Raw genomic sequence first — 23,876 nt, 5'->3', positions numbered from 1 at the left:
TTTTAAAAGAAGAAAATCAACCTAATTGACTTAAATGTCAGCATCACTGGAAAAAAGGTCAAGGTGCTGATTTCTGCCTCCCCCCCTCCCCCCAAGCCACTGTGAAACTAAATTTGTTCTTTAGTAGCTCACTGAAATTGTTGGAAATTTCAGAATCCATCTTAACTAAAATATTGTTCTTTCTGAGGGAATGTTTTTTTGAGCTGTGAAATTTCTTCCTCAAAAGTACAGAGACACTAAACCTCAGAAGTTAAAGGCTTATAATGATTATGGGGCAATAGCAGTATTTTGAGAGTAGGATTTTGAGAATAGAGCATTTTGAGACTGCGAAAAAAGAACTGGAAAAGCTGTTTGCGCCAGGATATTAAAAGCACGAGATTGTTTCTTTGCCTAATATTTGAGTGTTTTTTCAAAAACTGATCTTAATGTGTAATCAGCTTTATGGAGTAACTTTTGTTTTATTTGTTAATGTAAACAGTTGGGTTTACTGGGTGAAATTAACTCCTCAGGAGAGACTGGTATTTGGAGGGAAACTTTAATTTTACTTTGAACTTGAACCATTTTACCCTGCTGCAACTCGCTGTTGAGAAAGAAGGGAAAGGCAGAAACAGCTCTAAATTTCCCTTTTTTATTTGTTTTTCAAAGCTTGTCATGGCTTTGAAAATTCCTTGTGGAAACCCCTTTTCTCAGGAAAGAATGCACCCAGTGCATTGTGTCTGCATGCCATGGAAAAGGAGGTGGTTTGTTGCAGCAACAACTCTTGCTTTAGTAATATGCCTTTCATATTTACAACAAACAAAAAAAAGACAACACGCAGAGAAGAAAGAGTGCTCTTTCCTGGAAGAAAGCAGAAGAAATTGTGATAATGCAGTCAGCTACTAGATTTTAAAAGCAGTGTATTGCTAGTAGGTTTTGTAACCTGTCTTGTGAGATTTTCTTTGTTTGCTGTTGAAAGTACTCGGTAACATTGTGCGCAATGGCTCGTCTCCTTTCCAGAGGATATTGTATGTCCAGATCTTTAATTTCACTTTTTCTTGGCATTTGTTGCAAATGTAATATTGGTCATTGTTTCCATAGTGAGTGATGCCTGTCAGGATATATGAAGGTTAAAATTTTTAAGTCTCTTAGAATTTCTTGCATGTTATTATATTAGCATTGTTCATTAAATTGGTCACTAACTGTATCTGTTCGTGAAATCTAAACTCGTGTTCAGTCTAGGTTGAGTAGCAAATTTTGTGTGTGCTTTCAGTTGTAATACTCCACAACATTTCTGACAAACTCAACTTTTGAAAATACATTTGACTAATGGATCGCTCTTTTGTTTTTCCCCCTACAGGTTCGATCTGTGGATGAGATGAATCATGAGTTTCAAGCTCTTGCCCTAGAATCTCGGGGAATGGGAGAGGTAATTATTGAGGGCTGAAAATCCGCTTGGTGATTTGGAAATGTTGATACAATTTAAGAAGTCTTAAATATTACAACACGAAGCAAAGAGCTTCTCTTAAGACCAAATTGATTTTTCAGGCAACTGAAGGTTTTTGGTCTAAGATGAAAGTAAACCAAGTGCTTTGCAAGGACACTGGGCTGATTGTTGACTGGATCTACTGTGTTACTATGTCAGTCTTACTAGATGACTGATACTTTTGGGGAAGTGACGGGGTAATTTGTTTGAAAGTTGGTGGAATTCTATGAAATGGGGCGTATTTTCAGTGTCATTGTGTCTAAGCTAGTGAAAGCTTAGAAGAATTGCTTACTGCCTCTGAGAAGGCAAGGAGACTGGGATCTGAAAAAGCTTTGGCTCCGGAAAAAGTGACACTGGCATACCCTAGCAGAAATGTGTGGTAATTTACTTTTTTTTTTTTTTTTTTTACTGGTAATTACTCCTTAAAAGAAGATTTCGACCAAGGTGAAGAGTGCTGTTGTATAATTTAACTAGAGGGAAGAAGGACTTTTTCAATCGGTTTGGGATTTTTTTAAGTCAGTGTACTTTGGGGAGGGGGGATTAACATCACAAAAGATGACTTGGCACCTTCAAAAGCACTTCCCTGAACTGTTTAGAAAGTAATCAACATGCATTAGAGTTACTTGCCCTGACAGGATATGGTAATGAAATAAATTCACGTTGAACTAAGATTTCAAATACTGATCCTTTTGTCTTGCTGGGTATTTACCCAGTTCAGTTGATAATTGAACCGGTGAGAATATTTCAGCTCAACTTTTTAAAAGTGATGATAGGACCATGATCTTTACAGAAACAATAACTCACTGATGAAAAACAAATGCCATGCTCTAGTTGCTGAATGTTTCTGGGCATGACACCTGGCTATTCTTACTTGATTTTTTTCACTTTGATGAAGCATTTAACCAATCAGTTGGCTTTTCAGCAATTTTTGCTTCATCCAGGGTTCCATGTTGACTTTCTTGAACGATCTCCTATTTGAAAAAGCAGTAGTAGATGAAGCCCTGTTCTTTTGAAAGCTGAGTAGCCACATTGTATGTACTTGCTTCCCCCTACCCCCTCAGCTCTTAAAGCTCCTTTTTGAAAGGTAAAGGTGTTAGTAAGGTATCTGTGATGGTACCAAGAGCACGATAGGGTGGATGGGTGAAATTTATATTGGTATTTGTTCTTTTGCCACCCATGAAGTATTTGAAAGATTGAAAGCAGTAGAAGTGAAAGATGGCACAAATGCTTGGGAATTAAATCAAGTTACATATGACTGGTTCACATAGCTAGGTGGAGTTACTCAGTAATTTTCTTAATGTATTGCAAAACAATACAGTAGTTCTGGAATAGATTCCATGGCTGTTTTAACCTTCTTTTTGATTTTAACCTTACAAAATATTAAAGGAAATGTCTTCATAAATACCCTTGTAAGCTAGAATTGGTAGCTGTACGTTCTTGCATGCTGCTCACTGTCTACTTTGAAAGGTGTGGAAGAGAGGTCATGTCAAGTGAACTGCTTCTAGCTATTGGGAAGTTCTCTTCCTCTTTTTCTCTGTCTGGATAGATTTTTCTCTGAACTGAAATTAATTTCTTGTTCTTAATTCTAGTCCTTCTTGGTCTTCTTTTTTTCCTGACTGGGAATCAATACTTGGCATTAGGAGGCTGTTAAGTCTTACTTTTCACATCATTACTAAAATCTGTTTGTGAATCATCAAGCAAGTATCTCTTCCATGTTCCAATGTAAAGGAATATAGTATGAAATCTGTTTTCATTGTACCATAATGCATTTTGGAAATAATGTGTACTGGAAATCCTTCTGTTAAGCTATCCATCTGAGCTGCGTTCAGATGGAGCCTGGTATCAATCCGTATCGGGAATAGCACAGCGTAACACGGGCCAGATGTACAGTTTCCTTGATCTGTTTCTGCCTTGCAATTCTTTGTTAATTTATTCTGTAAAGAAACAGACTGAAGCTTTATTAGCAGGAGATCTGCTGTATTGCAGGCGTCTTTCTCTAAATGTCTCTTAAAATTTTAGCTGTTAGATTGGTTTAAACACAGATGATGCTTCTGGCTCTGGCTCCCAAAAGCTATCATGACCCTTAAGGTCATGATAATATTCTGAAGAAGTACTGACACATGGTGCTGCTTCTCTTCTCTAGGCATCTGTTCTTTGCTATTCTGGGGCCAACATAGCGGGCTTCAGGACCTTTAGTGTGACCTAATACAGGGATACATAAAATTAATTGCCAAACAGAATATAAAACTAAATATTTTTTTGATGGTGTCTGTTCCTATAGAAACTTACAGCATCAAAGCATACACAAATTCCATTTTAAGGACAACGTATTCATTTCTGGTGTCAAAACTTCATTCAGAGAAATTGCAGACAGCTCTGTAGGAATGATTTCTGATCTTAAATAAATAAAAAAATCCTTAATTCAAGACCCAGTAATCGAGACTGTGCAGTTACTTATCAGAGAGCTGGTTAAGAGGCAGCTTTAGCATAATTGGTTATTATCTGTGCATAGAAAAGGGCTTTGTTCATCTGGCAGATGATAACAGGGATCAGTACTGATACTAAAAAAGAGACTTTTTATCATACAGTTGGAAGAGCTTAGTAAGAAATATGGCAATCTCTTTCCATTATTTTGAATTAGGATTGGATGTATCTTTGTAAAGTTTCTTTTTTTATTGGATTAAATGCTGGAAATATTGACCAAAATGCATGTTATCAAATGGTAAAGTACAGTGATTTTAGCTGTATTAATTTGTGATGACAACTTCTTGATTAAGTTGATTTAGATTAACTTGATTTTTCAGTAGAACTGATCGTTTTTTTTTCTTGTCTGTTAAAGAGAAACACACTTGTTTTGTTTTTCTGAAAAGTACTCTTTAGTTCCACAATGAAATAGTTGACAGCTGCTAACGCTGCTCATTTATATGTCAACCCAGTAGCTAAAACATCCCTTTAAAAAGAGCATAGTGTATGTCATGTACAACATCTATCAAAAATAAGTAAATAATAAATCTAAATCACAGGCCCTCAGGGCTGTGCAAAATCGTAAACTTAAGAGTTCAATTTATTTCAATATTTGAGGGACTTTGTTGCGCAGAGATTTTAACAGAAAATGTTCTGCAAATCTGTTTGATCTGCAACAGGATAGTTTAAATTGAGGCTCTTGAGGTACAGGTGATGCGTTATGTTTTGTGTTAAAGATATTCTGTGTTCTTTGTGTACCAGAGTACGTGAAGATTGCAATCAGTTGAGTATATCTATTTGGTATTTGAAAGTATGTAGTTAAAATACCCACAAAACCAACAAACCAAAGGAAACCTAAAAAATGCCTCACAAACGACAACAAAGTCCCCCCAAAACACCTCTGCCTTTGCAGTGAGGTTTATTGCTGCGTTCTACCAGCGGGCAGGTTTTTTCCTCTGGTAGAAATCCTGTGAATGAGTTTTGAAACCAAAACCAGTATTGCAGCATATTCTGCTCTAAATTTGCATGTTGTTCTTAACATTATGTTGTCTGAACGCCTGTCTAATAGTGGAGTTTTCTAATTTCACGGTAAGCATACTTTAAGGTGATGCTTGTTTTAGGACACCCAAGATATTAACTTTTATCTGTTTTATACTGACATAGTTGTGATAGGTTGTGACACCTTCACTTCTGTATTTCTCATAGCTCTCATCTCAGCTGGACGCAGTTGAACTTGTCTTAGACTGCATTTAAAATAAAATGTGATTCTCTTTCTCAAAACCAAGGTTTCATAGGTATGATGAAATGCTTGCTTTCTGTTCTACCAGTAACTGACAAAATGAAAAATAGGTAGTGTTGCAAACTTGTTACAATATAAAGCTGAAGAGAGTGAGCAGACTGCATAGGATGACCTGAAATGTGTAACTTTTTGGTTTTGTTTGAACCAGAGCTGTAAGATTCCATTAGTCTGTTTCCCTGTCCTCTGAATGGCTAACTTGATCCCTTAAATTCAGGGTAAAAATGTAATATCCTGGTGCTTCCGAAGTATGTTTGGTTGACACCTGGTGATGACTCTCCCATGCATTGAGAAAGTGGGCATCTCTATCGGGGCAGGTCATAACAGTGTAACGCTCTTGCAAGCATAATAGTCTCTTACAATTTTGTTGAGCTTTGGCTGTTTATCATCCTCCACCCTGAGTCCTTTTGTGATAATGAATTTGTGTGAGGAACCCAGGGATTTCATCAGATTAGCTAGTCAAAATACTTTGTTTCTGGTAAGAGCTATGCGCAGCATAGAAAAACTTCAGTCAGTCCTTAAGTTACACCAGAGGAGCTCTTGTCACCTCTGTTCCAGTGTTAATGTTGTGGCCTGGTAATGGCAATCTTATCCTCCTCTTTAAACTGTTTTTATGAACTCTTTCAATGTTACATTAAGAAATACATGAAAAAACTACTCTTGTTAGTAGTTTCATCAAGGGTCATTGTGGCTTAGTCATACTAAGCAGCTGTGAAGTTCAAAAGCGTTTTTTAGTCACTTAAGTAACAGGAGAGTCAGAAGTCTGGAATGTACTCATTTATTGCAAAGAGAGCTTTATGAGATTACATGTGGTTTTTTCCAAATTATCAAAAATTGAAATTTTGAATTGAACACTACATTTTGCAAAGTTCGATGGATTACGATGCTATCTTCCGAGATCTTCCCTATTTTTTTTTTTGCGAGCTGTTTTCACTGTAGTTTCAGTTGACGGACCTTTTAAAGTATGTAATATATGGTCTGAGAATACATTTTTTTGATTACATATTCAAGAGAAAATTTGATAGGCAGAGTTTGGCAGTTGTACTGCTACCAATGGGAAAAGTTAGAGGAATAAAGTAAAAATAGTAAAATAAAAGTAAAAAGAATGCTGACATTTGAGATATTTTTGTTTGTGCAGTGCTTCTGTCATGTCGTACTAAATCTTTGGTCCTCGAAGACAGTAGAAGTCACATCTAACTTGAAATGCTCTACTTTAGAAGTAGTAATGGAAAAAAGAAATCATACAGCTAAATGAAATCATTGTTATGTGGAACTTCGAATATGAATGTCACAGATTTATAACCAGCAGATCCCCATGGTCTAAAGGAACTGACTTGCCACCACGTGTGTTAGTCGCTTTCTAAAATTTGGAACATGATGCATTTCGAAGTGAAAAGAACTTGACAGTGAACTGCTGCTGTTTCTGCTTATGATAGTATTAGTTAAAGGCCAAGCTTTTGAGCCAACATGGAAAGAAGGCAGTGTTAGTTAAAGTTTCTGAGGGTATTGACTTGGTTTAATGCAGGGATCAATTTTAATTAATTACTGGTTCCATATTGGTACCAGTACTGTTTAATATCTTCATCAGTGACATAGACAGTAGGATCGAGTGCACCCTCGGGAAGCTTGCAGATGACACCAACATGAGTGGTGTGGTTGGCATGCCTGAGGGACAGTATGCCATCCAGAGGGACCTGGACAGGCTGGAGAAGTGGGCCCATGTGAACCTCATGAGGCCAAGTGCAAGGTCCTGCACCTGGGTTGGGGCAGCCCCTGGTATCAATACAGGCTGGGGGATGAAGGCATTGAGAGCAGCCCTGCTGAGAAGGACTTGGGGGTGCTGGTGGATGAAAAGCTGGACATGAGTTGACAATGTGCTCGCAGCCCAGAAAGCCAACCACATCCCAGGTTGCGTGAAAAGCAGTGTGGCCAGCAGGTCGCGGGAGGTGATTCGGCCCCTCTACTCCGCACTGGTGAGACCCCAGCTGGAGTCCTGTGTCCAACTCTGGAGCCCTCAGCACAGGAAAGACATGGACCTGTTGGAGCGGGTCCAGAGGAGGCAACGAAGATGATCAGAGGGCTGGAGCACCTCTGCTATGAGGACAGGCTGAGAGTTGGGGTTGTTCAGCGTGGAGGAGAGAAGGCTCCGGGGAGACCTTATTGCGGCTGGCCTACAGGAAAGGTGGGGACAGACTTTTTAGCAGGGCCTGTAGCGATAGGACAACGAGTAATGGTTTTAAACTAAAAGCGGGAAGATTCAGACTAGATAGAAGGAAAAAAATTTTTACAGTGAGGGGAGCGAAACACTGAAACAGTTGCCCAGAGAGGTGGTCGATGCCCCATCCCTGGCAACGTTTGAAGTCAGGTTGGATGGGGCTCTGAGCAACCTGATCTAGTTGAAGATGTCCCTGCTTACTACAGGGGGGCTGGACTTAGGTGGCCTTTAGAAGTTTCTTCCAACCCAAGCTATTCTATTCTATGATTCTGTTCTGTGATTCTAATTTGATGAGCTTTTTTCACAGCTGCTTCTATATTCTGTATGTCTCCCTCATAACTTCAGAATCTCAGTCTCATTATGGTCATTTGAGCGATTTCTTTATACAGCATCAGCTTCAGTAACAGAATGTAACTTTTAAGTGTTTATAATTATTCCACAGCACAATGCGCGCTTCCTTATGTAAAGCTGCATTGGGTATCTAAAATGAACTACTTGCATATCCTCTTAATAGTATTGCTTTTTTTCTTTGGCCATTTATAGGCATATTTTAAATAAAAACATCTTCTCTTTTGGAACAGCTTTTACCTGCCAAAAAGTTTTGGGAACCTGATGATTCAGCAAAAGATGGACAAAAAGGGATATTCCTTGGTGATGAGTGGAGAGAGACTGCATGGGGAACTCCTCGTAAGTGATGGATGTACATGTATTGAAAAATCAGTCATGTTTATTAAAAGTTATTTCAAAATAAATTAATATCATTTTAATTGTATATTAAATTTTATTTTCCTTCAGTTGTGAAAATGTATACTGCATTGGTGGTTGTGTGCCAACTACACTTTTTGAAACTAGGATTTGGTGTTTTTTATTTAATTTAATTTTGGTCTTGTTTAATACTGCCTCTGTATTGAAACGCAAAAATATTACAAGTCGTATTTTAAAAAATACAATAGTTTTATTTATTTATTTGTTTTTAACAGACCATTCTATGTCCCAACCTATTATGGTACAGAGAAAGCCTGGACAGGGTTTTCATGGAAACAGTGAAGTAAATGCTGTATTGTCTCCACGATCAGAAAGTGGTGGCCTTGGAGTGAGCATGGTAGAATATGTGTTAAGTTCCTCTCCAGCTGATAAATTGGATTCCCGGTTTAGGAAAGGAGCTTTTGTAAGTAACGCAGTGTGTTAAGCTTGCCTAGTTGCCTGTTACGGTCTTACTGTCTTATGTGGTTATATTTTCTACTCTATTTGTCCATTTTCCTTTTTTAACTCTTCTCTTTAGAAGGAAGCGTGTAGTTGCTATCTGTCTGTCTTCCTTGGTTGGAGGGGGCAGAAGAGGGAAGTGGTTTGGGAATCTTGACTAAATAGCTGTCTTTTTAAAAAAAAAAAAAAAACAAACAACAAACAAACAAACAAAAAAAAACAAAACAAAAAAAAACTTTAAATAAAGGTAGGAAAAAGATTGCAAATAGTTTAATTCAAAATGCGTGGTGGGCTTTATTCTAGATCTTCTTATTCCGTGTTTCCATATGGGTTTGTTCTGTACTAGATGCTTTAACTGTATAAAATAAACTTTATCTAACTCAAAGTGTTACTGCTTTAACAGCACCGCTATAGTTAAGGTTGAGTTAGCTCTTCCATTATAAATCTTGGCATTCCTTTTCACATTTTGGCAGTTATTAATTGCATGTGGTTGAAACTTGATGACCAAGTTACCCACCAAATGCAATTTCATTGAAAACAAACTGTTTGTATTGTTTACGTGCACTGTAGTGTAGAATTAGGTCACCTTGTGGTGCTCCTATTGTGTTCTGTTCAATATTCAGAATCAAACAGATTCTTTTTCCTCAGGGCACTAGAGATGCTGAAACAGATGGACCTGAGAAAGGAGATCAGAAAGGCAAGGCTTCTCCATTTGAGGAGGACAAAAACAGAGATCTTAAACAAGGAGATGATGAGGATGTTACTAAAATAAATGGCAGAGGTTTGCCAAATGGAATGGATGCCGATTGCAAAGATTTTAAGTAAGCTTTTAACTGTTTCTCAAGAAGACGAGCATGTCTCTTAAGGGCATTATTACAGTTCTGGTTTGTGTGTCAGCTTTAAACATTACCCAGCTGCAGACTGATTCTTCCTACCCCACGTCCTCCCTTTTCCCACTGTGCCACATGTTTCTTAGGATGTCATTAATGTGTGTGTTCACTTCTCATGAGACAAATTCATGTTATTATAGTAATTATTCAAAGTAAATGGGTACCTTCAAAATGTGGTGAATTAAAGAGGGATGAAAACTTTAACCCTTCTAATTTCAAACTAAATTCCTTTCTCTCTCTGCTTCTTTTTAATACTCTATAACTTTTGCATCTGATTGTTGTTTGTAGAGAGCAAGTCCTACAGAATTTTAATTTTCCTTTTAGTTTTTCTAGTGGATACCACAGTCTTAACACAGTTATTTCCCGCAAAAGTCTTTATAGAAACCATCTATTTGACTAAAGAGAAACAACGTATTTCCCTGTTCACATAGTTAAATGTCACCTCTTCACAGTGTAGAATGATGTTGTGGTTTGGTTGTTTTCTTAGGGGGAAAAAAAAAATTGGACCAAGCTCGAGCTTTTGAACTGAACTCCTATATGACAGCACAGCCAGCCTGTTTTTATTTCCTAATACTAAACTGCATTTTAAATTGGGTATTTTTAAAGGACTAATTTTTGTTTTTAGATGACTGTGATGCATTTGTAACTGTCATACAGAAGAATTAATAAGATCTGCTAACTAGAGTGCTGCTCATAAATTTGTATTAATGTGATGAACGTGACCGAATAGTTGTGATTTCATTAGTTCATAATTGAACAAGTATATTAAAATGCATGTTTGAATCCCATACGTAAGTATTTCCTACCCTTTAAAAAATGTATTTACCTGAGGCTAAGGAGGGATTCGTCAAGTCTATTTTTCAAGACGTAGTACTGGGAAGAATATAATACCAAGCGTATTGGAGAGCTCAGATTAGCTCCTTTCGGATGCATGCTGCAATATGCACTATAAACAAAGTTACCATCAATATCATGTGCGGAAAAAAAAATAATAAAATTGTCCTGGTTTTCTTTACCAGTATCTATTTCAGTTTTGAAATAGTTGCTTGCAAAGTACCTTTTGTACTATTTAAATAGAGAAATTATTTAAAAATACACAAGTGCAAAAAAGCATCCAAAGCCAGTAAACCTCTCAAAAATAAAAAACTAAGGCCATCTAATTTAAATGGGCCGTATAAAGTGGTGGTGTAAAGCCCTCCAAACAGAGGTTTATAATTGAAGTATTGACACAACTTTAACTATAGCAACAGAACAGCACCAATATAAGGAGCAACCTGTATTAGGTAAACAAAGAAACTTTGTCCTGTCCTCCTCCTCATATTTTTATTGTACTTGCAGCTTTTTTTTTTAAAAACTAAAATATGTACTGAAATAACTGCCTTTTTTCCCTTTGTTCTTTGCTTTGTTGATACTGTATGCCACTTGGGAAGAACAAGGAATATTACGTGGTTTCAAAAAACAACAAAAAAGTTTTGTATGTTGAGCAAGACATGGTAGCTAGCTAGGGTATTTAGGTGGTAGCCGGTATGTTACAGATGATCATCATGAGGTTGGTTGTTACATTACAAAAAAACTAGTGTAACTGCTGTATCTCTGAAGTATTTTGTCTGAAGTAATAGACCATACAGTATTGTTGAATAAACTCACTAAAAGACTGCTTTCTTGCTATGCAGTCTTTAGAGTCGATATCAGCAAATACATAAGTGCTGGCAGATTTCTTTGCATTAATCTTGTGCTTCAGTGAGGAAACAAATACTTCAGCTTCTGAACCCTGAAGAGGGAGGAGAACAGGTAGTACTAAGGTTGTGTCACTGTTCTAGAATTAGCAGTACACCATACTGGTCTGGCAGCGTGCTGCTGGAATAAATGTAGTTTCATCTTGCAAGATGGTATTTTGTCTTTGAGCTTACTTTTCACAAATAAAGCAAGCTTAACTGGAAGTTGTATGTTTCCTGAGAAACAATATATAATTATTGAGTTCTGCCAACACGATAATGTTAAGGGATCGTAGGTTCCTCACGCACTCCTGAGTAGCTGACTTAGATTTTTGCCAGTAAAAATTGGTACTCTCAACAATGTGGCCTGACACAGAACGTGGGATACCACTCCAGATCAAAGTACCCAAAATCTAACCAAATTTAGGGTTGCAAATCTGTTTAGGCTGTGAATCTGTTGATGTCTCACTTCAGGTGTTGCCTGTAGGTGTTTATAGGTGCACAGATTCCCCTGTAGTCAGCCAGGATGCAGCCAATACAACCAGTAGAGATGAGAGAACAATTCAGCTTTTACCACAAAGTAAACACCTAGTGACTGGTCAGTTGAGTCGCTGTCTAGGCTCTGCCAAGGGTATTGACTAGGATTTCATCCCCTCTGATGGAAATTTAAACAATTAGTGCACCCAAAGATGCGTAAGTCTAGGTATCTACATCTGAATTGCCACCAGACCTTTATATTTGGAAACTGAACTTTCAGGGGTTTGGCACAGTAAATGATTTCTAGCTCCATATCTCTGTCTTACTGTCATCAGAAATCAAACACCTATGTTTTGCTCTATCCTAAAGACTTTCTTCTGGAACAACAGGCTATACATATATTCTTACGGAAACTGAGATAGAATCAACGGAATTATACTAGGAACACTTTTTTTTCCCCTGACCAATCATGTGGTGTAGTGTAGTTTATTAAATGAGTAGTGTAGGAAATTAAGTGTTGCAGTCAAATGCTAAATAAGGCAGTTGCTAGTCCATTTTACTTAAGGCAAAAAAAGTATTGTTTGCCTTTGAGACGTGAAAGATAACTTGCTGTATTGTGTGTTTGTCTCTTCCAATTAAGGTTCTGTTGTCTCTTTCCTTGCTTGAGATGCACTTAGCCATTTCCTCTCCTTTTTTTTTATTTTTAAATTTCTCTGGTACGCTTTCTAATAATTCCTGTCGCTTCCAAAATGCAGTAAAGAGCCATCCCAAAAGTTACAGGTGACAACAGTTCTCTCCATTTCGTTCAAGACAGCCTCAAAGATTAGTTTGTTTCTCTCAGTGATTTAAAGAGCTGTATAGTCTTAAGGTTTAAAAAATAAATAAAATTATGCTTTGAAATGAAATGTGTCCTTTATTTTGAGCCATCAATGCATGCTGATTAAAATTGTTAAAATCAGTCTGTCACTTCCTTTTGTAAAGTCTCTGAGTTCCGAGATCCTTTTAAAATAGAAATACTCTAGTCTACCCGTGGACAGCTTTATTTAAGACTGAAGAGTCTATCTTAAATTTCTTCTGAACAGTCGTACCCCTGGAAGTCGACAAGCCTCCCCAACAGAAGTAGCTGAACGCTTGGGCCCCAATCCCAGCACCACAGAAGGATTAGGTCCACTTCCCAATCCTACCGCCCACAAGCCTCTGGTAGAAGAATTTTCAAATCCAGAAAATCAGAATCTAGATGCCATGGAACAAGTTGGTCTTGATTCTCTGCAGTTTGACTATCCTGGCAATCAGGTACAAATGGACTCTTCAGGAGCTACTGTAGGACTCTTTGACTACAATTCTCAGCAGCAGGTTAGTACTGGACTTGAAAACATGCCAAACTGATCCTCTTTGATAATCAGTCATTTAAGCATATTATTTTGTTTTGACTGTGACTTACTCAAAGGCAAATAAATGTCTATTTAATCTAGAAGAATACTGGTGCATAATTTTCTACTTTAGTAACTTCTTAGGATAGAATCTTTGGTTAAAATCTTTTTTTTGTCTCAGTAAATCCCAGTATTTTATAGCCCTGACTTTCGAAAACTGAAATGCATCTTTTTTTCTTTTCCAATAGCTTTTCCAGAGGACTAATGCTCTGACTGTTCAACAGTTAACAGCAGCCCAGCAGCAGCAATACGCACTGGCTGCAGCTCAGCAGCCGCACATAGGTGAGGTTTTTGTAAAGTACAGCAAAAATCTCTGGCAAAAGTGAGTGTGTTACTTTGGTTCAATCCTTGCTGTTTTGCCCATGGTATTCTAATTCAAATAGATACTGATCGATTGGCCCCTTCTAATGGTTCTCCTGAAAACTGCTCAGAATGACTGCATAACGCTGTCCTGTCCTTAGAGAAAGTTTGCTGTTTTGTGAATTTTTGCCTACTTTGACCTGTGTTATACAAAGAAATATGATTTATTTTTGCTTGTGTAGCACAGTAGTTGAATTTTGACAGGAGAAAAAGTAAAAAACCTTTTCTGCTGTAAGTAGTCATAGAAACACTGTATTTACTAAAATAACAAAAATTTTCAATTCTACTATTCTATTATTAGTAGTATTTTTGATAATCTACTTTGAAATGGTTTTATGGTAGGATTTTGAAATCAAACGTCTGTGTTGATTAATTCATTCTTCCTTGTCAATGACACCTTTTAAACAAATAGCTCTTTATTCTTGTGGGTACCTTTCTTTGTGATGGAATTATTCTTTAGTAAGCATTTTTTTCCATCCCTTTAAAGTAATTCAGTGAATTAATTAAATGCATAAAGCTCTTCGTGTGCTGGCAAATCAACGAGGAGGCTGTAGTTCAGTGACAACAGTTTTATCTGCTGCTATGGGGAAGCTGTACGCTTGGGGTGAGGGAGGTTGGAGCGCACATGGAAGCAATTCCTTATTTAAGGAAGGCTGCTTCTCACATTCTGACACCGTAGAGCAGGTTTAAAGATTCCCCCTGCCGTTCCCTCTCTCACCAGCCGGCTGTTGAGGTGTGTGCACCTCTCTCCTTCCTCTGTGAGGGGAAAGAGAGTTCTCAGGATCAGAAGGGCAGAGAGAAAGAGGAAACAGCATCTCCGAAGGGTTGTGTCCATGTTCTCCTGATACGGTGACAGTTAAGTTTTCCCACCGGCTTGTTTAGCTAGATTGAGGTCTGTTCAGACAGGGATCAGCAGCCTGGGGTTTAAAACTGGCAGCTCTTTAGTGTTACGTGGCTGACTCATACAGTCTCGGAGCTGGGAGTGTGGCAGATTGAGATGTTTGTGGGTCCGCAAGTCCTGTTGTCTGCCTGTCTTTGACTTCTAAAGTGCTGAGGAGCCCCTGCTCTGTATAAAGTGCCGACTCAGCAGTCAGCTGTATCTTGCCCCTTTGAAATGCAGCCGCTTCTGATATCCATATTAATAGAAATTTAGCAAGAAGCCTCCTATTTGGAAGGAGGAGCGTAGTTTGATGTGCCGTGCTTGGTGGACTAGCTGCTGCCTCGGTGTTGGAGAAAGTCTGTGGATCTGACAGACAGGGAAAACTCTGGGTAGTGATGCTTCATTTGATGGCTGAGTTGCTTAGTTTGTCTCCTTCCATTACAATCCTTATATCAAATTTGGCTTCTTGAAAGTAAGATTAGCACCTCATAACTGACTGTTTAAAAGCCAGGTGTCTGATTTAAACTAGCTGGTCAGACTTTTTTTTCCTGTTGGTAGTGAAAAGAGATTTGTATCTCTAGCAGGTGATTCATTCTCTCTGGCCAATTCACTTCAGACACTAGATGATTTGTCTGATACAGATTTAGTTGTGAGACTAGTGTAACTTTCAGATAGTTAAAGTTGGGCAAGATAAGTTCCACTTTGAATAATCCCTTCTATTTAAGGGTGGGTAGATACGTATGCGATAAATTTCCTTGGGGTTTGTAGATCCAGCAAAACAAAGCCTTGGGATTAGTAAGAAAGGACTGGTGAGAAGACATAGAAGTGTTAATTTCTGTAATGGTGTATCTGCTCTTAAAACTTCCAAAGTACAAGCAGTTCTGATTTTAACAGATATGCTTTATGATTTGATTGGTTTGAATATGATGATGCTTGCTAAGTATGTTAGCTATAATTAAACTCTGTTTATTACTGTAGCAGGCGTATTCTCAGCAGGCTTGGCTCCAGCTGCTTTTGTGCCAAACCCATACATTATCAGTGCTGCTCCTCCAGGTACTGACCCATACACTGCAGCTGGATTAGCTGCAGCAGCTACCCTAGCAGGTAACTGAACACTTTCTAGTGTCTGTCTTGATAATTTTACTGAATTAAATTAGAAAAAAGCTGAAATCCATCCTGTTTATTCCTGTAAAAGTATTTCTAGGAAGGAGGGACTTGTAGGAAAATTAATATTGTGGTTTTGAAAATTTTTCACTAAAATGTAAAGGGATTCAGTTTCTCTTATATATGGATTCTGAGTATTTCTTTCCACTGGCTTTTTATATGCAGTAATTCGGTTTCTTCTGTTCCAAAAATTACTTATTCATAATAAGGTTTGATCTGACATTAGTAGTGTGTATTACTTTCAAAAGATGAGACAGCTAGTCTTTCCTTGTATGTTTTTACTTGGTGCATTAATTCTCTAATTCCAGGCTTACTCATTATAAAGATGGTCTCCAGCGTCCTAAAAGGCCCAGACAACAGATAAACCCCAAGCCCAGGAAGATCTCTTTAAAAGTTAATAGATATCCCTGTGAAACAACACTACTGAGTATTCAAGTCCCAGCTAGTGTTCAGACCTGAGCATAACATTTTGGAAAAAAAACCTTGCATCTCCAGTTGGTGGTTTCTCAGGAAAGGCAGTAGGAAGAACTAAAATACATGTATACATATCGCATTATGTGTATGATTCAATGATATAGAGAGCTTGTTCTTCTATGGGTTCTTTATCAATAGACTTAAAGAAGTAAGCGTGCCTACTCTGAAGAGTGTGACGTAGTAGGCAGGGGAGGCAGAGGTGTTTATAAGCAAAGGAAGCATACAGAAAGGAGGAATAATAGATAATCAGAGTCTCAGTGTATCACTCTCAGGAGAGTTAATTGTGTTCATTCTGCAGTGTTCTGAAATGATCTTTTTTTCCAACCATGGAAACTGATTTTGAGTGTTCTTTAGTATATAAGCTTTGATTACTTAAAGTATTTTCTTTGTCACCTGAGTCTCACAAGGGTATTTTTTTTTTTTTTCCAAAGAGAAGGTATGGTGTGATGCAGGTCTTTTAAATTAACCCATTTGTGTTCCTTTATCATTTTGGCTAACATGGTAATTCATTTCTTCTTAGTACTGATTTCCATTTTGACATTTAGAAGATAGATCAATGAGGGATGCTAAAAACAATAGAAACAATTATTTTTAACTAGCTGCAATAGATGGAATAATCGCGTTTTCTGGTTTTAGGTCCTGCTGTGGTTCCGCCTCAGTATTATGGTGTTCCATGGGGGGTGTATCCAGCGAATTTATTTCAGCAGCAAGCTGCAGCAGCAAATACCACAGCAAATCAGCAAGCAGCTTCACAGGCACAACAGGGACAGCAACCGGTACGTTCTTCATAAAAAGGAGATGTGCATTTAAAGCCTTACCTTGACATTTTCCTTATGTAAGGATCAGCTTCCAGAAAATTTTACATAATTCGGATGTGTTGCATCAAATAATAAATGAGTATTAAAAATGGTCAATTTCCTTACATTACTGATTATCGTTGTTTTTAAAAATTTATTTACTGCATGCAAAACATCTAGCTTATTTTGCAGTCACAGTTTTTGAAATAAAAAAATTAAAAAATAGTTCCTTTAATCCTAATTATGTCTAGATAATGCTGCCTGAACAGTTATTCAGAAATTAATGTAGAGTAGAAAACTAATCTGGAAAGCTAACATAAGGGGATGAAAAGAGAGATGTTGTAGTAGTTTTAAGAGCATATTTTTTTCTTTTAAGCTTGTGAAAAAAAATTGATCCGCGTTTTTATTAATTAACTGAAAAATAAAATGTTACACATTTTTCTTCGTATCTTTAAAAAGTAGGGAAATAAAGGTGGTTATCAATAGTTTTGTTGCTTCATGGGGAAGACGGATTGCCCTGCATATTTTTCTGTGATGGAATAATTGTATTGCAACATCACAGTGTGCCATATGTTATTTTTGCCTGGGTAAATCAAGAGTAAGCAATTGTTACAAGAACTTACTGAAATACCCATTTCTTAAGTAACTTTAAAAATCTGGATGGATTTTTAAAACCATTGTATGATCTTTGAGTGTAAGCAAATGGCCTTTTTCCACAAAGCAAAAACCCAGATCTTATAGTAATCTTATGCTTGAATGAATGTAAATATTTTATTTTTTTTTTATTAGCAACATTGTCAATTTCAATGCTCTTCTTATAAATTTAGGATGGGAAGTGACTTTGAATTACTGGGAAGTTCCAGAGTAGCTTCATCACTGCTTTAATGTTCAGGTGGCTCTTTCCTCCTGCTGATAGTTGTTCTCCGGTGTTTTTTTTGCTTTCTCTACAAAATTAATATCCAATTTATGCAAATAACATGGAAGATACTTTGTGGGGATATATTGTAAATTGTATTTCCCCTCTTATTTTGGATCTGGAAAAGATTGTTTTAACCAAGAGGAATAGAGTAGTTGCAAGAATTTAGATTGCTTTTCAATCAGATTCCCAGTGATACGCTGTCAGAACACAATAAAACAAGCCTGTGTTGCATGGTGATAGAGTGTTGTGTGAATTCTTAAAACTTAGTGGGTGCATTTTTTACAGCACTGTTGGCAGTGTAATGTTAATTATTTAGACAGGTTACTACAAGCTCTAAAGTATCCAGGCTTACACCATTCAATTGCCTGAACATAGTGTAAACAAATGTATTTATCAGGGAACGACAGGTGTTCAGGTAATAAATAATGCAGATCATAAATGTATCACTCCTGCAGATTTTCGTGCTCACTTTATACTCATTACTATCGATGGAACATACATGAGTTCTGCTGCCCAGAGCAGGGCGGATATTTTACTGTCACGCTTGTCAGTAAAATAGCTTATGCCTTTTATTCTTTGTACGTATCTATCTGTGAAATCAATAAGGTGAAGTATTCCCACAATGAAATTCAGAGCTAAGTGGCATCAGATATTCAAACCAACTGTCCTAGACCTTTTTTAGCATGTAATGGACTTGCTTTCTTACCTTTTAAGGAGAGGGTGTCGTATTGGTCTTTCCCAGGTTCTGCGTGCTGGAGCAACTCAGCGCCCACTTACTCCCAATCAGGGGCAACAGGGGCAGCAGGCAGAGTCACTTGCAGCAGCTGCAGCAGCAAATCCAGCTTTGGCTTTTGGTCAGGGTCTTGCTACGGGCATGCCAGGTACGTACGTTGTCAGTGGATTAAGAGAATCACTGCAAGTTAAAATACTGGTGTTATTAGATACCAGATTAACTATTGAAATCCTGCTATGTTTATGATAAGCTGCTTAGAATTGAGTTTTATATAGTTTTATGTTGTTTGGGTGGATTAAAATATTGGCACGGGATTCTTAAAGCACAAGAAGTTCCTAGCATTTTTGATTTGGAGCATTTTCTCTGTTTTTGTTGTTACAAGGAATACTGTAGATTTTTGCAGGATAATTTCATGTATAATGAAAGAACTACGTGCTGTCTTAAAAGGTCATGAGTTGTCTGAATGGTTCCTCTGATGCAACTGGAAGTATTAATTTGTCTTTCTGAAGTAATTTTTTACTTGTGGTGTATAATAATGAAGTCTAGAGTTCAGAATCCAAAATCAGAAAATTTAAAAGAAAATTACTGTTTAATCACCTCTGAAGATCACAACATGTTTGAAGTGGAAGCACTCCAAAGCTTGGAGCCTGAGATCCTTTTAGCATGCACAGCTTGTGACTTATCCAGGGAATGGTTATTCTGAGTTTCAGTGTATGTGTCACAAATGCACGATGTGTTAGCTTGAAGTTGGGCATCACTTTTAAGTGTTTGGTGCCGTTACCTGAGCGAGAACAATTTAAGTTTAGTTGCTCGTTCTTCAGGATGAAAGTTAAGATTTTACATAGGTAAGTTGGATAAAGTTGATCTCAGCTGCACATGCATTTGACGTGTACAGGTTCTGTCCTCTGTCAGCGCGGCTGTGAAATGCCTTGCAGCCTGTAGAAGTCAGAGGTTGTTGCTGGATTCTCCGGGACTGCATTGTGCGCTTGGCCTCACACCATGAGATTTTACGCCTCTAGCTGCAGAACAGACTGGCACTTGTGATTTTCTTATCTGTTTTGTTTTATAACTGCCATTTTTATTTCTTCTCATGCAGTAGTATCTTCACCTTTTAGGATCTTTCTCTTTCACCTAAAATGAGGAATCAGCAAAGTGTGCTTTCACAGCACCTGCCAAGTGCTATCTCTGTGCCTCACCAAAGCAGTGGAGAAGGCCTGCAAAGAGAGACATATCAGAGGTGTTATGAGCATCTTTGCAAAAGGGCTTAGCTATACCTTTTTTGTGTGTTCTGGCGTGTGTGTGTGCTTACTTGTTTATAGTTACTTATTACTTCTTGCTTTGGACGTGGAGCTCTAAGACTGTGGAGTGGTCTGTGCCTTGTAAAAAGCCTGTGATGTTCAGCTTGAGTCAATCAACACCCGAGACCCAGCCCAAATTTGTGGCTTCATTACAGGAGGATGTAAAAAAGAGCATTATTTTCCAAACAGAAAAGTATCCATCTTAAATAATTCAAGGGTAATTCTTAAAACCCACAAAAAGGCTCCCTCTCCAAGGGGTGATTGAAAGTAATACTGAGTGGTCAAATGCATAAACTTCAAAATGCAAGAGCCTGTCCTGTGAAGATTGGACTTGGAGACTTTTTTCCTCCTGCACGAGCCCCAAGAGGTTTCCTGTGAGGGCAGGAAGCTTTTTATTACATTTCTATTGGAGGTTGATTCTTTGTCGCATCTGCTGCATGCTTGGATGGCCAGAGAAAAACTTTATTCACGTATTTCAGACTGTTCTGTAATAGGAATTGTGTGCACCTGGCTTTCAACCTTACTGACCATACTATTACAGGGAGTGGGGCTCAAAATATAAACAAAAAGGACGTTTATTTTCTCAGCCATCATAAGATGGTTTTGTACTGAGTCGTAGGGAGCGCTGATGATTCCTCCTCTTAGGTGAAGGAGAAGGATATAGAATAATGAAACGAATACAAGCCACTTAAAAAGGAAATCATGATACTGGTTTGTATGTCTGTATTTGAGCTAGATACTTAAGACTTTTTTTAGCTAGTGAAGAGAAATAGGAACTTTTGGTCTTCATCCATCTGCCTCTATTGTAGTTACCTGGCTTAGGATAAAGTGGGTTTTGCTCCAGAGGTGCATTTTACAATTCACTTTCTATAAAATTGAGTCAAGGCGACTAAATTACATCTAGGTACCAAAATGTGATTTAAGTGCATCCCAGGTAGCAACCACTGAACAACACATACAATGTAGTAAATGAGCAGAAAATGTGTGTAATTCTTGTTTCAATGGACTTCGATGTTTTACAAGAAAAGTGTAGGTTCAAATTTAGTTTCAAGTTTTTTAATGTTTTTACAGGGATAGTGTTTGTGGTTTGGCTTCAACTGCAAGCTAATAAATGGGAGTATATTCAGCTTGTCCATATTCCTCTTTAAATTGTTTCAGCTGCTTTCTCCTTGCCACAGCCTTCATGTTGGATGAAATTAATGAGCTATCCCACCTATGGGATTGTTCTGTTTTTCAAATTTGATACTTCAAGTATTTCTGTATTAATTATTTAGGGAGGTGTATTCATGTAGCACTTAAGGCACATATCCTAAGTGCAAAGAGAGAGTGTCTGAAATCCAGGTTGCTTCTCACATTATGTTTTTGTTAAGTCTCTTTTCAGAAAAACTAGGGTTGTTATTTAAAACCATCAGAAGTGAAATACATTTTGCGTTGGAGTTGTGCGATTAGATTTTTAATTCTTCCAGTCCTAATTTGGCAAGTCTTTCAGTAACAAGATTTCTTAAAATCCAGACAGTTTCTGACTGAATAAATATGCAAGACAAAGTCAAAGAGTACTCCCAATTTCATCATAAAGTGGTCAGTATACATTCTTTTCTATGAATAAAACCAGTTCTCGTCATAGATGATGGCTGGACTTGGCTTAATCATCCAAATTCAGGAATCTGCATGTGACCTCGGTTGTCTAAGGAGCCATTGTGCTCAGTGGAGATCTCCCTGGTGCGGTTGCTGTACAGAGGCTGCAGAGCTGCTCCGCTTACCCTAAAATAGAATATGTAGCGGCAGGTCAGCTCAGTCCCTCCGGAGGCTTCAATGACTCTTTTGGTTGGATCAGATGCAACTTAATTTTGTTGAATTTCACGCAAGTGAAGCTGTTAGCACTGATTGTAATGGTGCATCTAGCATGTAGGTGGGGCACATAAATTGATCTGTCCGAAAAACACGTATAAAACATTAAAACCAACAATTTCTGTCTATCAGCATTGCATTTTTCATTATGTAGAGGAGTTTGAAGTGTGTCATGTAAGCTGTGTCTCTAGGTAGTATGAAATAGAAGTCAAATTTAATAGTGGCAAACATAACAGGGCGTTACAGTATTGGTAAGGTTATAATGCTGGTAGAAAGCATAAATCACTGCTAGGATAGTAAGTTCTGAATTTTATTTGTGAGAGGAGAAGTGCAGAGATAAGGCTGTGTGTATCTTCCTCAGAACAAACAAAAGGTTATAGTGGTTCAGGTTTTGGTGAGCTTGGGAGACTGAAGGGAAGACGGCAGCATTTGAGGAAAGGTGGAAGATGAAGAGCGGAATAAATTTTCAAATGTGTATGCAGAGGAAAACAGTTGGATTTTGGGAGTGCTGAGAAGGGAGAAGCTGTAAATTTTCTACACAGGGAGAGAGAGGACTCTCCAGGGACCAGGTTATGCTCCTGAGTGGAGGGGGGGAGAGAGAGGTGTCAGGATGGTGGTGTTAAAAGGGGCAGATAATTGAGTTGGCAGTAAGACATGTCGTATCTGTTAACTTAAATTGAGTAGAGAGAAGTGACAAACTCTGACATACGTTTGGATGTCGTCAGGGAGGGAAGTTGCATACAGGGAAGGGAGTAGGAGATCTGGGCAGAACTTTGTGGTATTACATACAAAAAAAAAAGTGAGAAGAGAGTGTGAAGTATCCAGTGAAAGACACTGAAGAAATTACTGGATGGATAAAAGCAACACTAAGAATGGGCTGCACGAGCCAAGAGAACAGATTTCCTCTCATTCTTTAAGGACATTTAAGGTTTGTGTGAAAAGAATCCAGAAAGTTTTCAGAGTCTGTGGCTTTGGAGACATTTAGAAATCATTTCAGCAAAGCGCCGTACTGGTAAACCAGATTGTTTACTTTCATATTCCCCGCTGATCTGGAGACAGTAAGTGTGGATAGAGCAGTTGAATTCTAAAATAAAAGGTGTGATTAGGAACTGATTAGGAAGCAAAGAGTATGTTTTAGGTTTTTGGTTGCCGTGGAAGACCACAGTAAGCTTGAATGTGAAGGCACTGAAATGAGCTTTGATAGTTGTTAATTTGGAGGGTTAATTGCACAGCTACAGGGAGATGATGATGTGAGGGAGAGGTAATGAAAACTGAAACAGGAGGAGAGAGGGAATTAGAGAGGAGATGATCTGGCAAGTCACCATCTTATCTTTGATAAGAGAGAAGGCTGGAAAATAGTTTTTGTCTTTGTGTTCATCTTCCTGGGGTGGGTTGCAAAGTTTGAAGGAAGGCAAAGCAGAAGACTTCAGTTTTGCTATGGGAGCTGTTCTTCAATTGTTTCATCTGATCTAAGATGGCCTCTCTGAAATCGTATTTTTGACGTCAAAGCAAATAGTTTTATACCTTTTAGGCTGCAGGTGCATTTAGCAAGGCCTCAGCAGTTTCACAAGTAGTCCTACATTGCTTTCCTTTAGTAGATTTGAGCAGAAAGCTGGGGGGCCTCATATTCCAGGTCAGAATGTCTTTGTTTCAGAGATCAGGAACATAGAAGCGCTCATCAGTTCTCATGCATAGCTTGAACCTTCTGTGATGGCTGGTATCTTGATGCTAATGACCTGATTATTACTAGTTTTTATTTAATTATTATTAATTAATTTTAAATGACCTGTTTGGGGGTAGCATCACAGATAAGATAGTGGCAAGGAAGTATCAAGAGAAACAGGGCATTTTGTAATGCAAAGAGCAAGTGCAAGTTGCTTAGCAGTCATACTAGTCAATTATTACAGAAATTCTAAAATTAATGTATTAAACTGCATTAGTATTAATCCCAGTAAATTTAATTTATGCAATACTTAGTAAGTTATCTTTTTGCTTGGTTTTTTCCCCCAAGTATTTTGCATTGGAAAATAGGCTTGTTTACATTGTGGGTCTGAAGTCATATAAAATGCTGTGTATTCGTTTCAGGTGAGCACCAGGGTGTAAATATATGATCAATCCTTTTTTATGCAGCTATAGCATTGTCTGTGGGTTTGAACGTTAGGAGAGGGTAGGTGGACAGAGTAAATGCTGGTAATTATTAGCCAATTCTGAGTTCTGACAAAGGGGTTTTATATGACAGTAACAAATGGCA

General features: G+C 37.9%; 1 protein-coding gene across 8 annotated transcripts in view; it reads left to right on the top strand.

The window, feature by feature from the left end:
• PUM2 (pumilio RNA binding family member 2) overlaps positions 1-23,876 on the top strand; it is a 78,673-nt gene that overhangs the window by 28,346 nt on the left and 26,451 nt on the right. For 6 of the 8 annotated variants that reach the window (XM_063330544.1, XM_063330547.1, XM_063330540.1 and 3 more), the window contains exons 2-10: positions 1,337-1,405; positions 8,019-8,124; positions 8,418-8,605; positions 9,289-9,461; positions 12,805-13,075; positions 13,341-13,434; positions 15,371-15,496; positions 16,667-16,806; positions 18,489-18,627. In XM_063330544.1, coding sequence (XP_063186614.1) covers positions 1,355-1,405; positions 8,019-8,124; positions 8,418-8,605; positions 9,289-9,461; positions 12,805-13,075; positions 13,341-13,434; positions 15,371-15,496; positions 16,667-16,806; positions 18,489-18,627 — 1,288 coding nt within the window. In that variant the 5' untranslated portion in view covers positions 1,337-1,354. The remainder of the gene's footprint in view (positions 1-1,336; positions 1,406-8,018; positions 8,125-8,417; positions 8,606-9,288; positions 9,462-12,804; positions 13,076-13,340; positions 13,435-15,370; positions 15,497-16,666; positions 16,807-18,488; positions 18,628-23,876) is intronic. The other 2 variants (XM_063330541.1, XM_063330543.1) reach the window with 1 other exon arrangement.

The sequence above is a fragment of the Chroicocephalus ridibundus genome, chromosome 3 (assembly GCF_963924245.1).
Source record: "Chroicocephalus ridibundus chromosome 3, bChrRid1.1, whole genome shotgun sequence".
In the NCBI taxonomy this organism is placed as follows: Eukaryota; Metazoa; Chordata; class Aves; order Charadriiformes; family Laridae; genus Chroicocephalus; species Chroicocephalus ridibundus.
The sequence above is the reverse complement of the archived record's forward strand: the minus strand, read 5'-3'. Positions and strand labels throughout refer to the sequence as shown.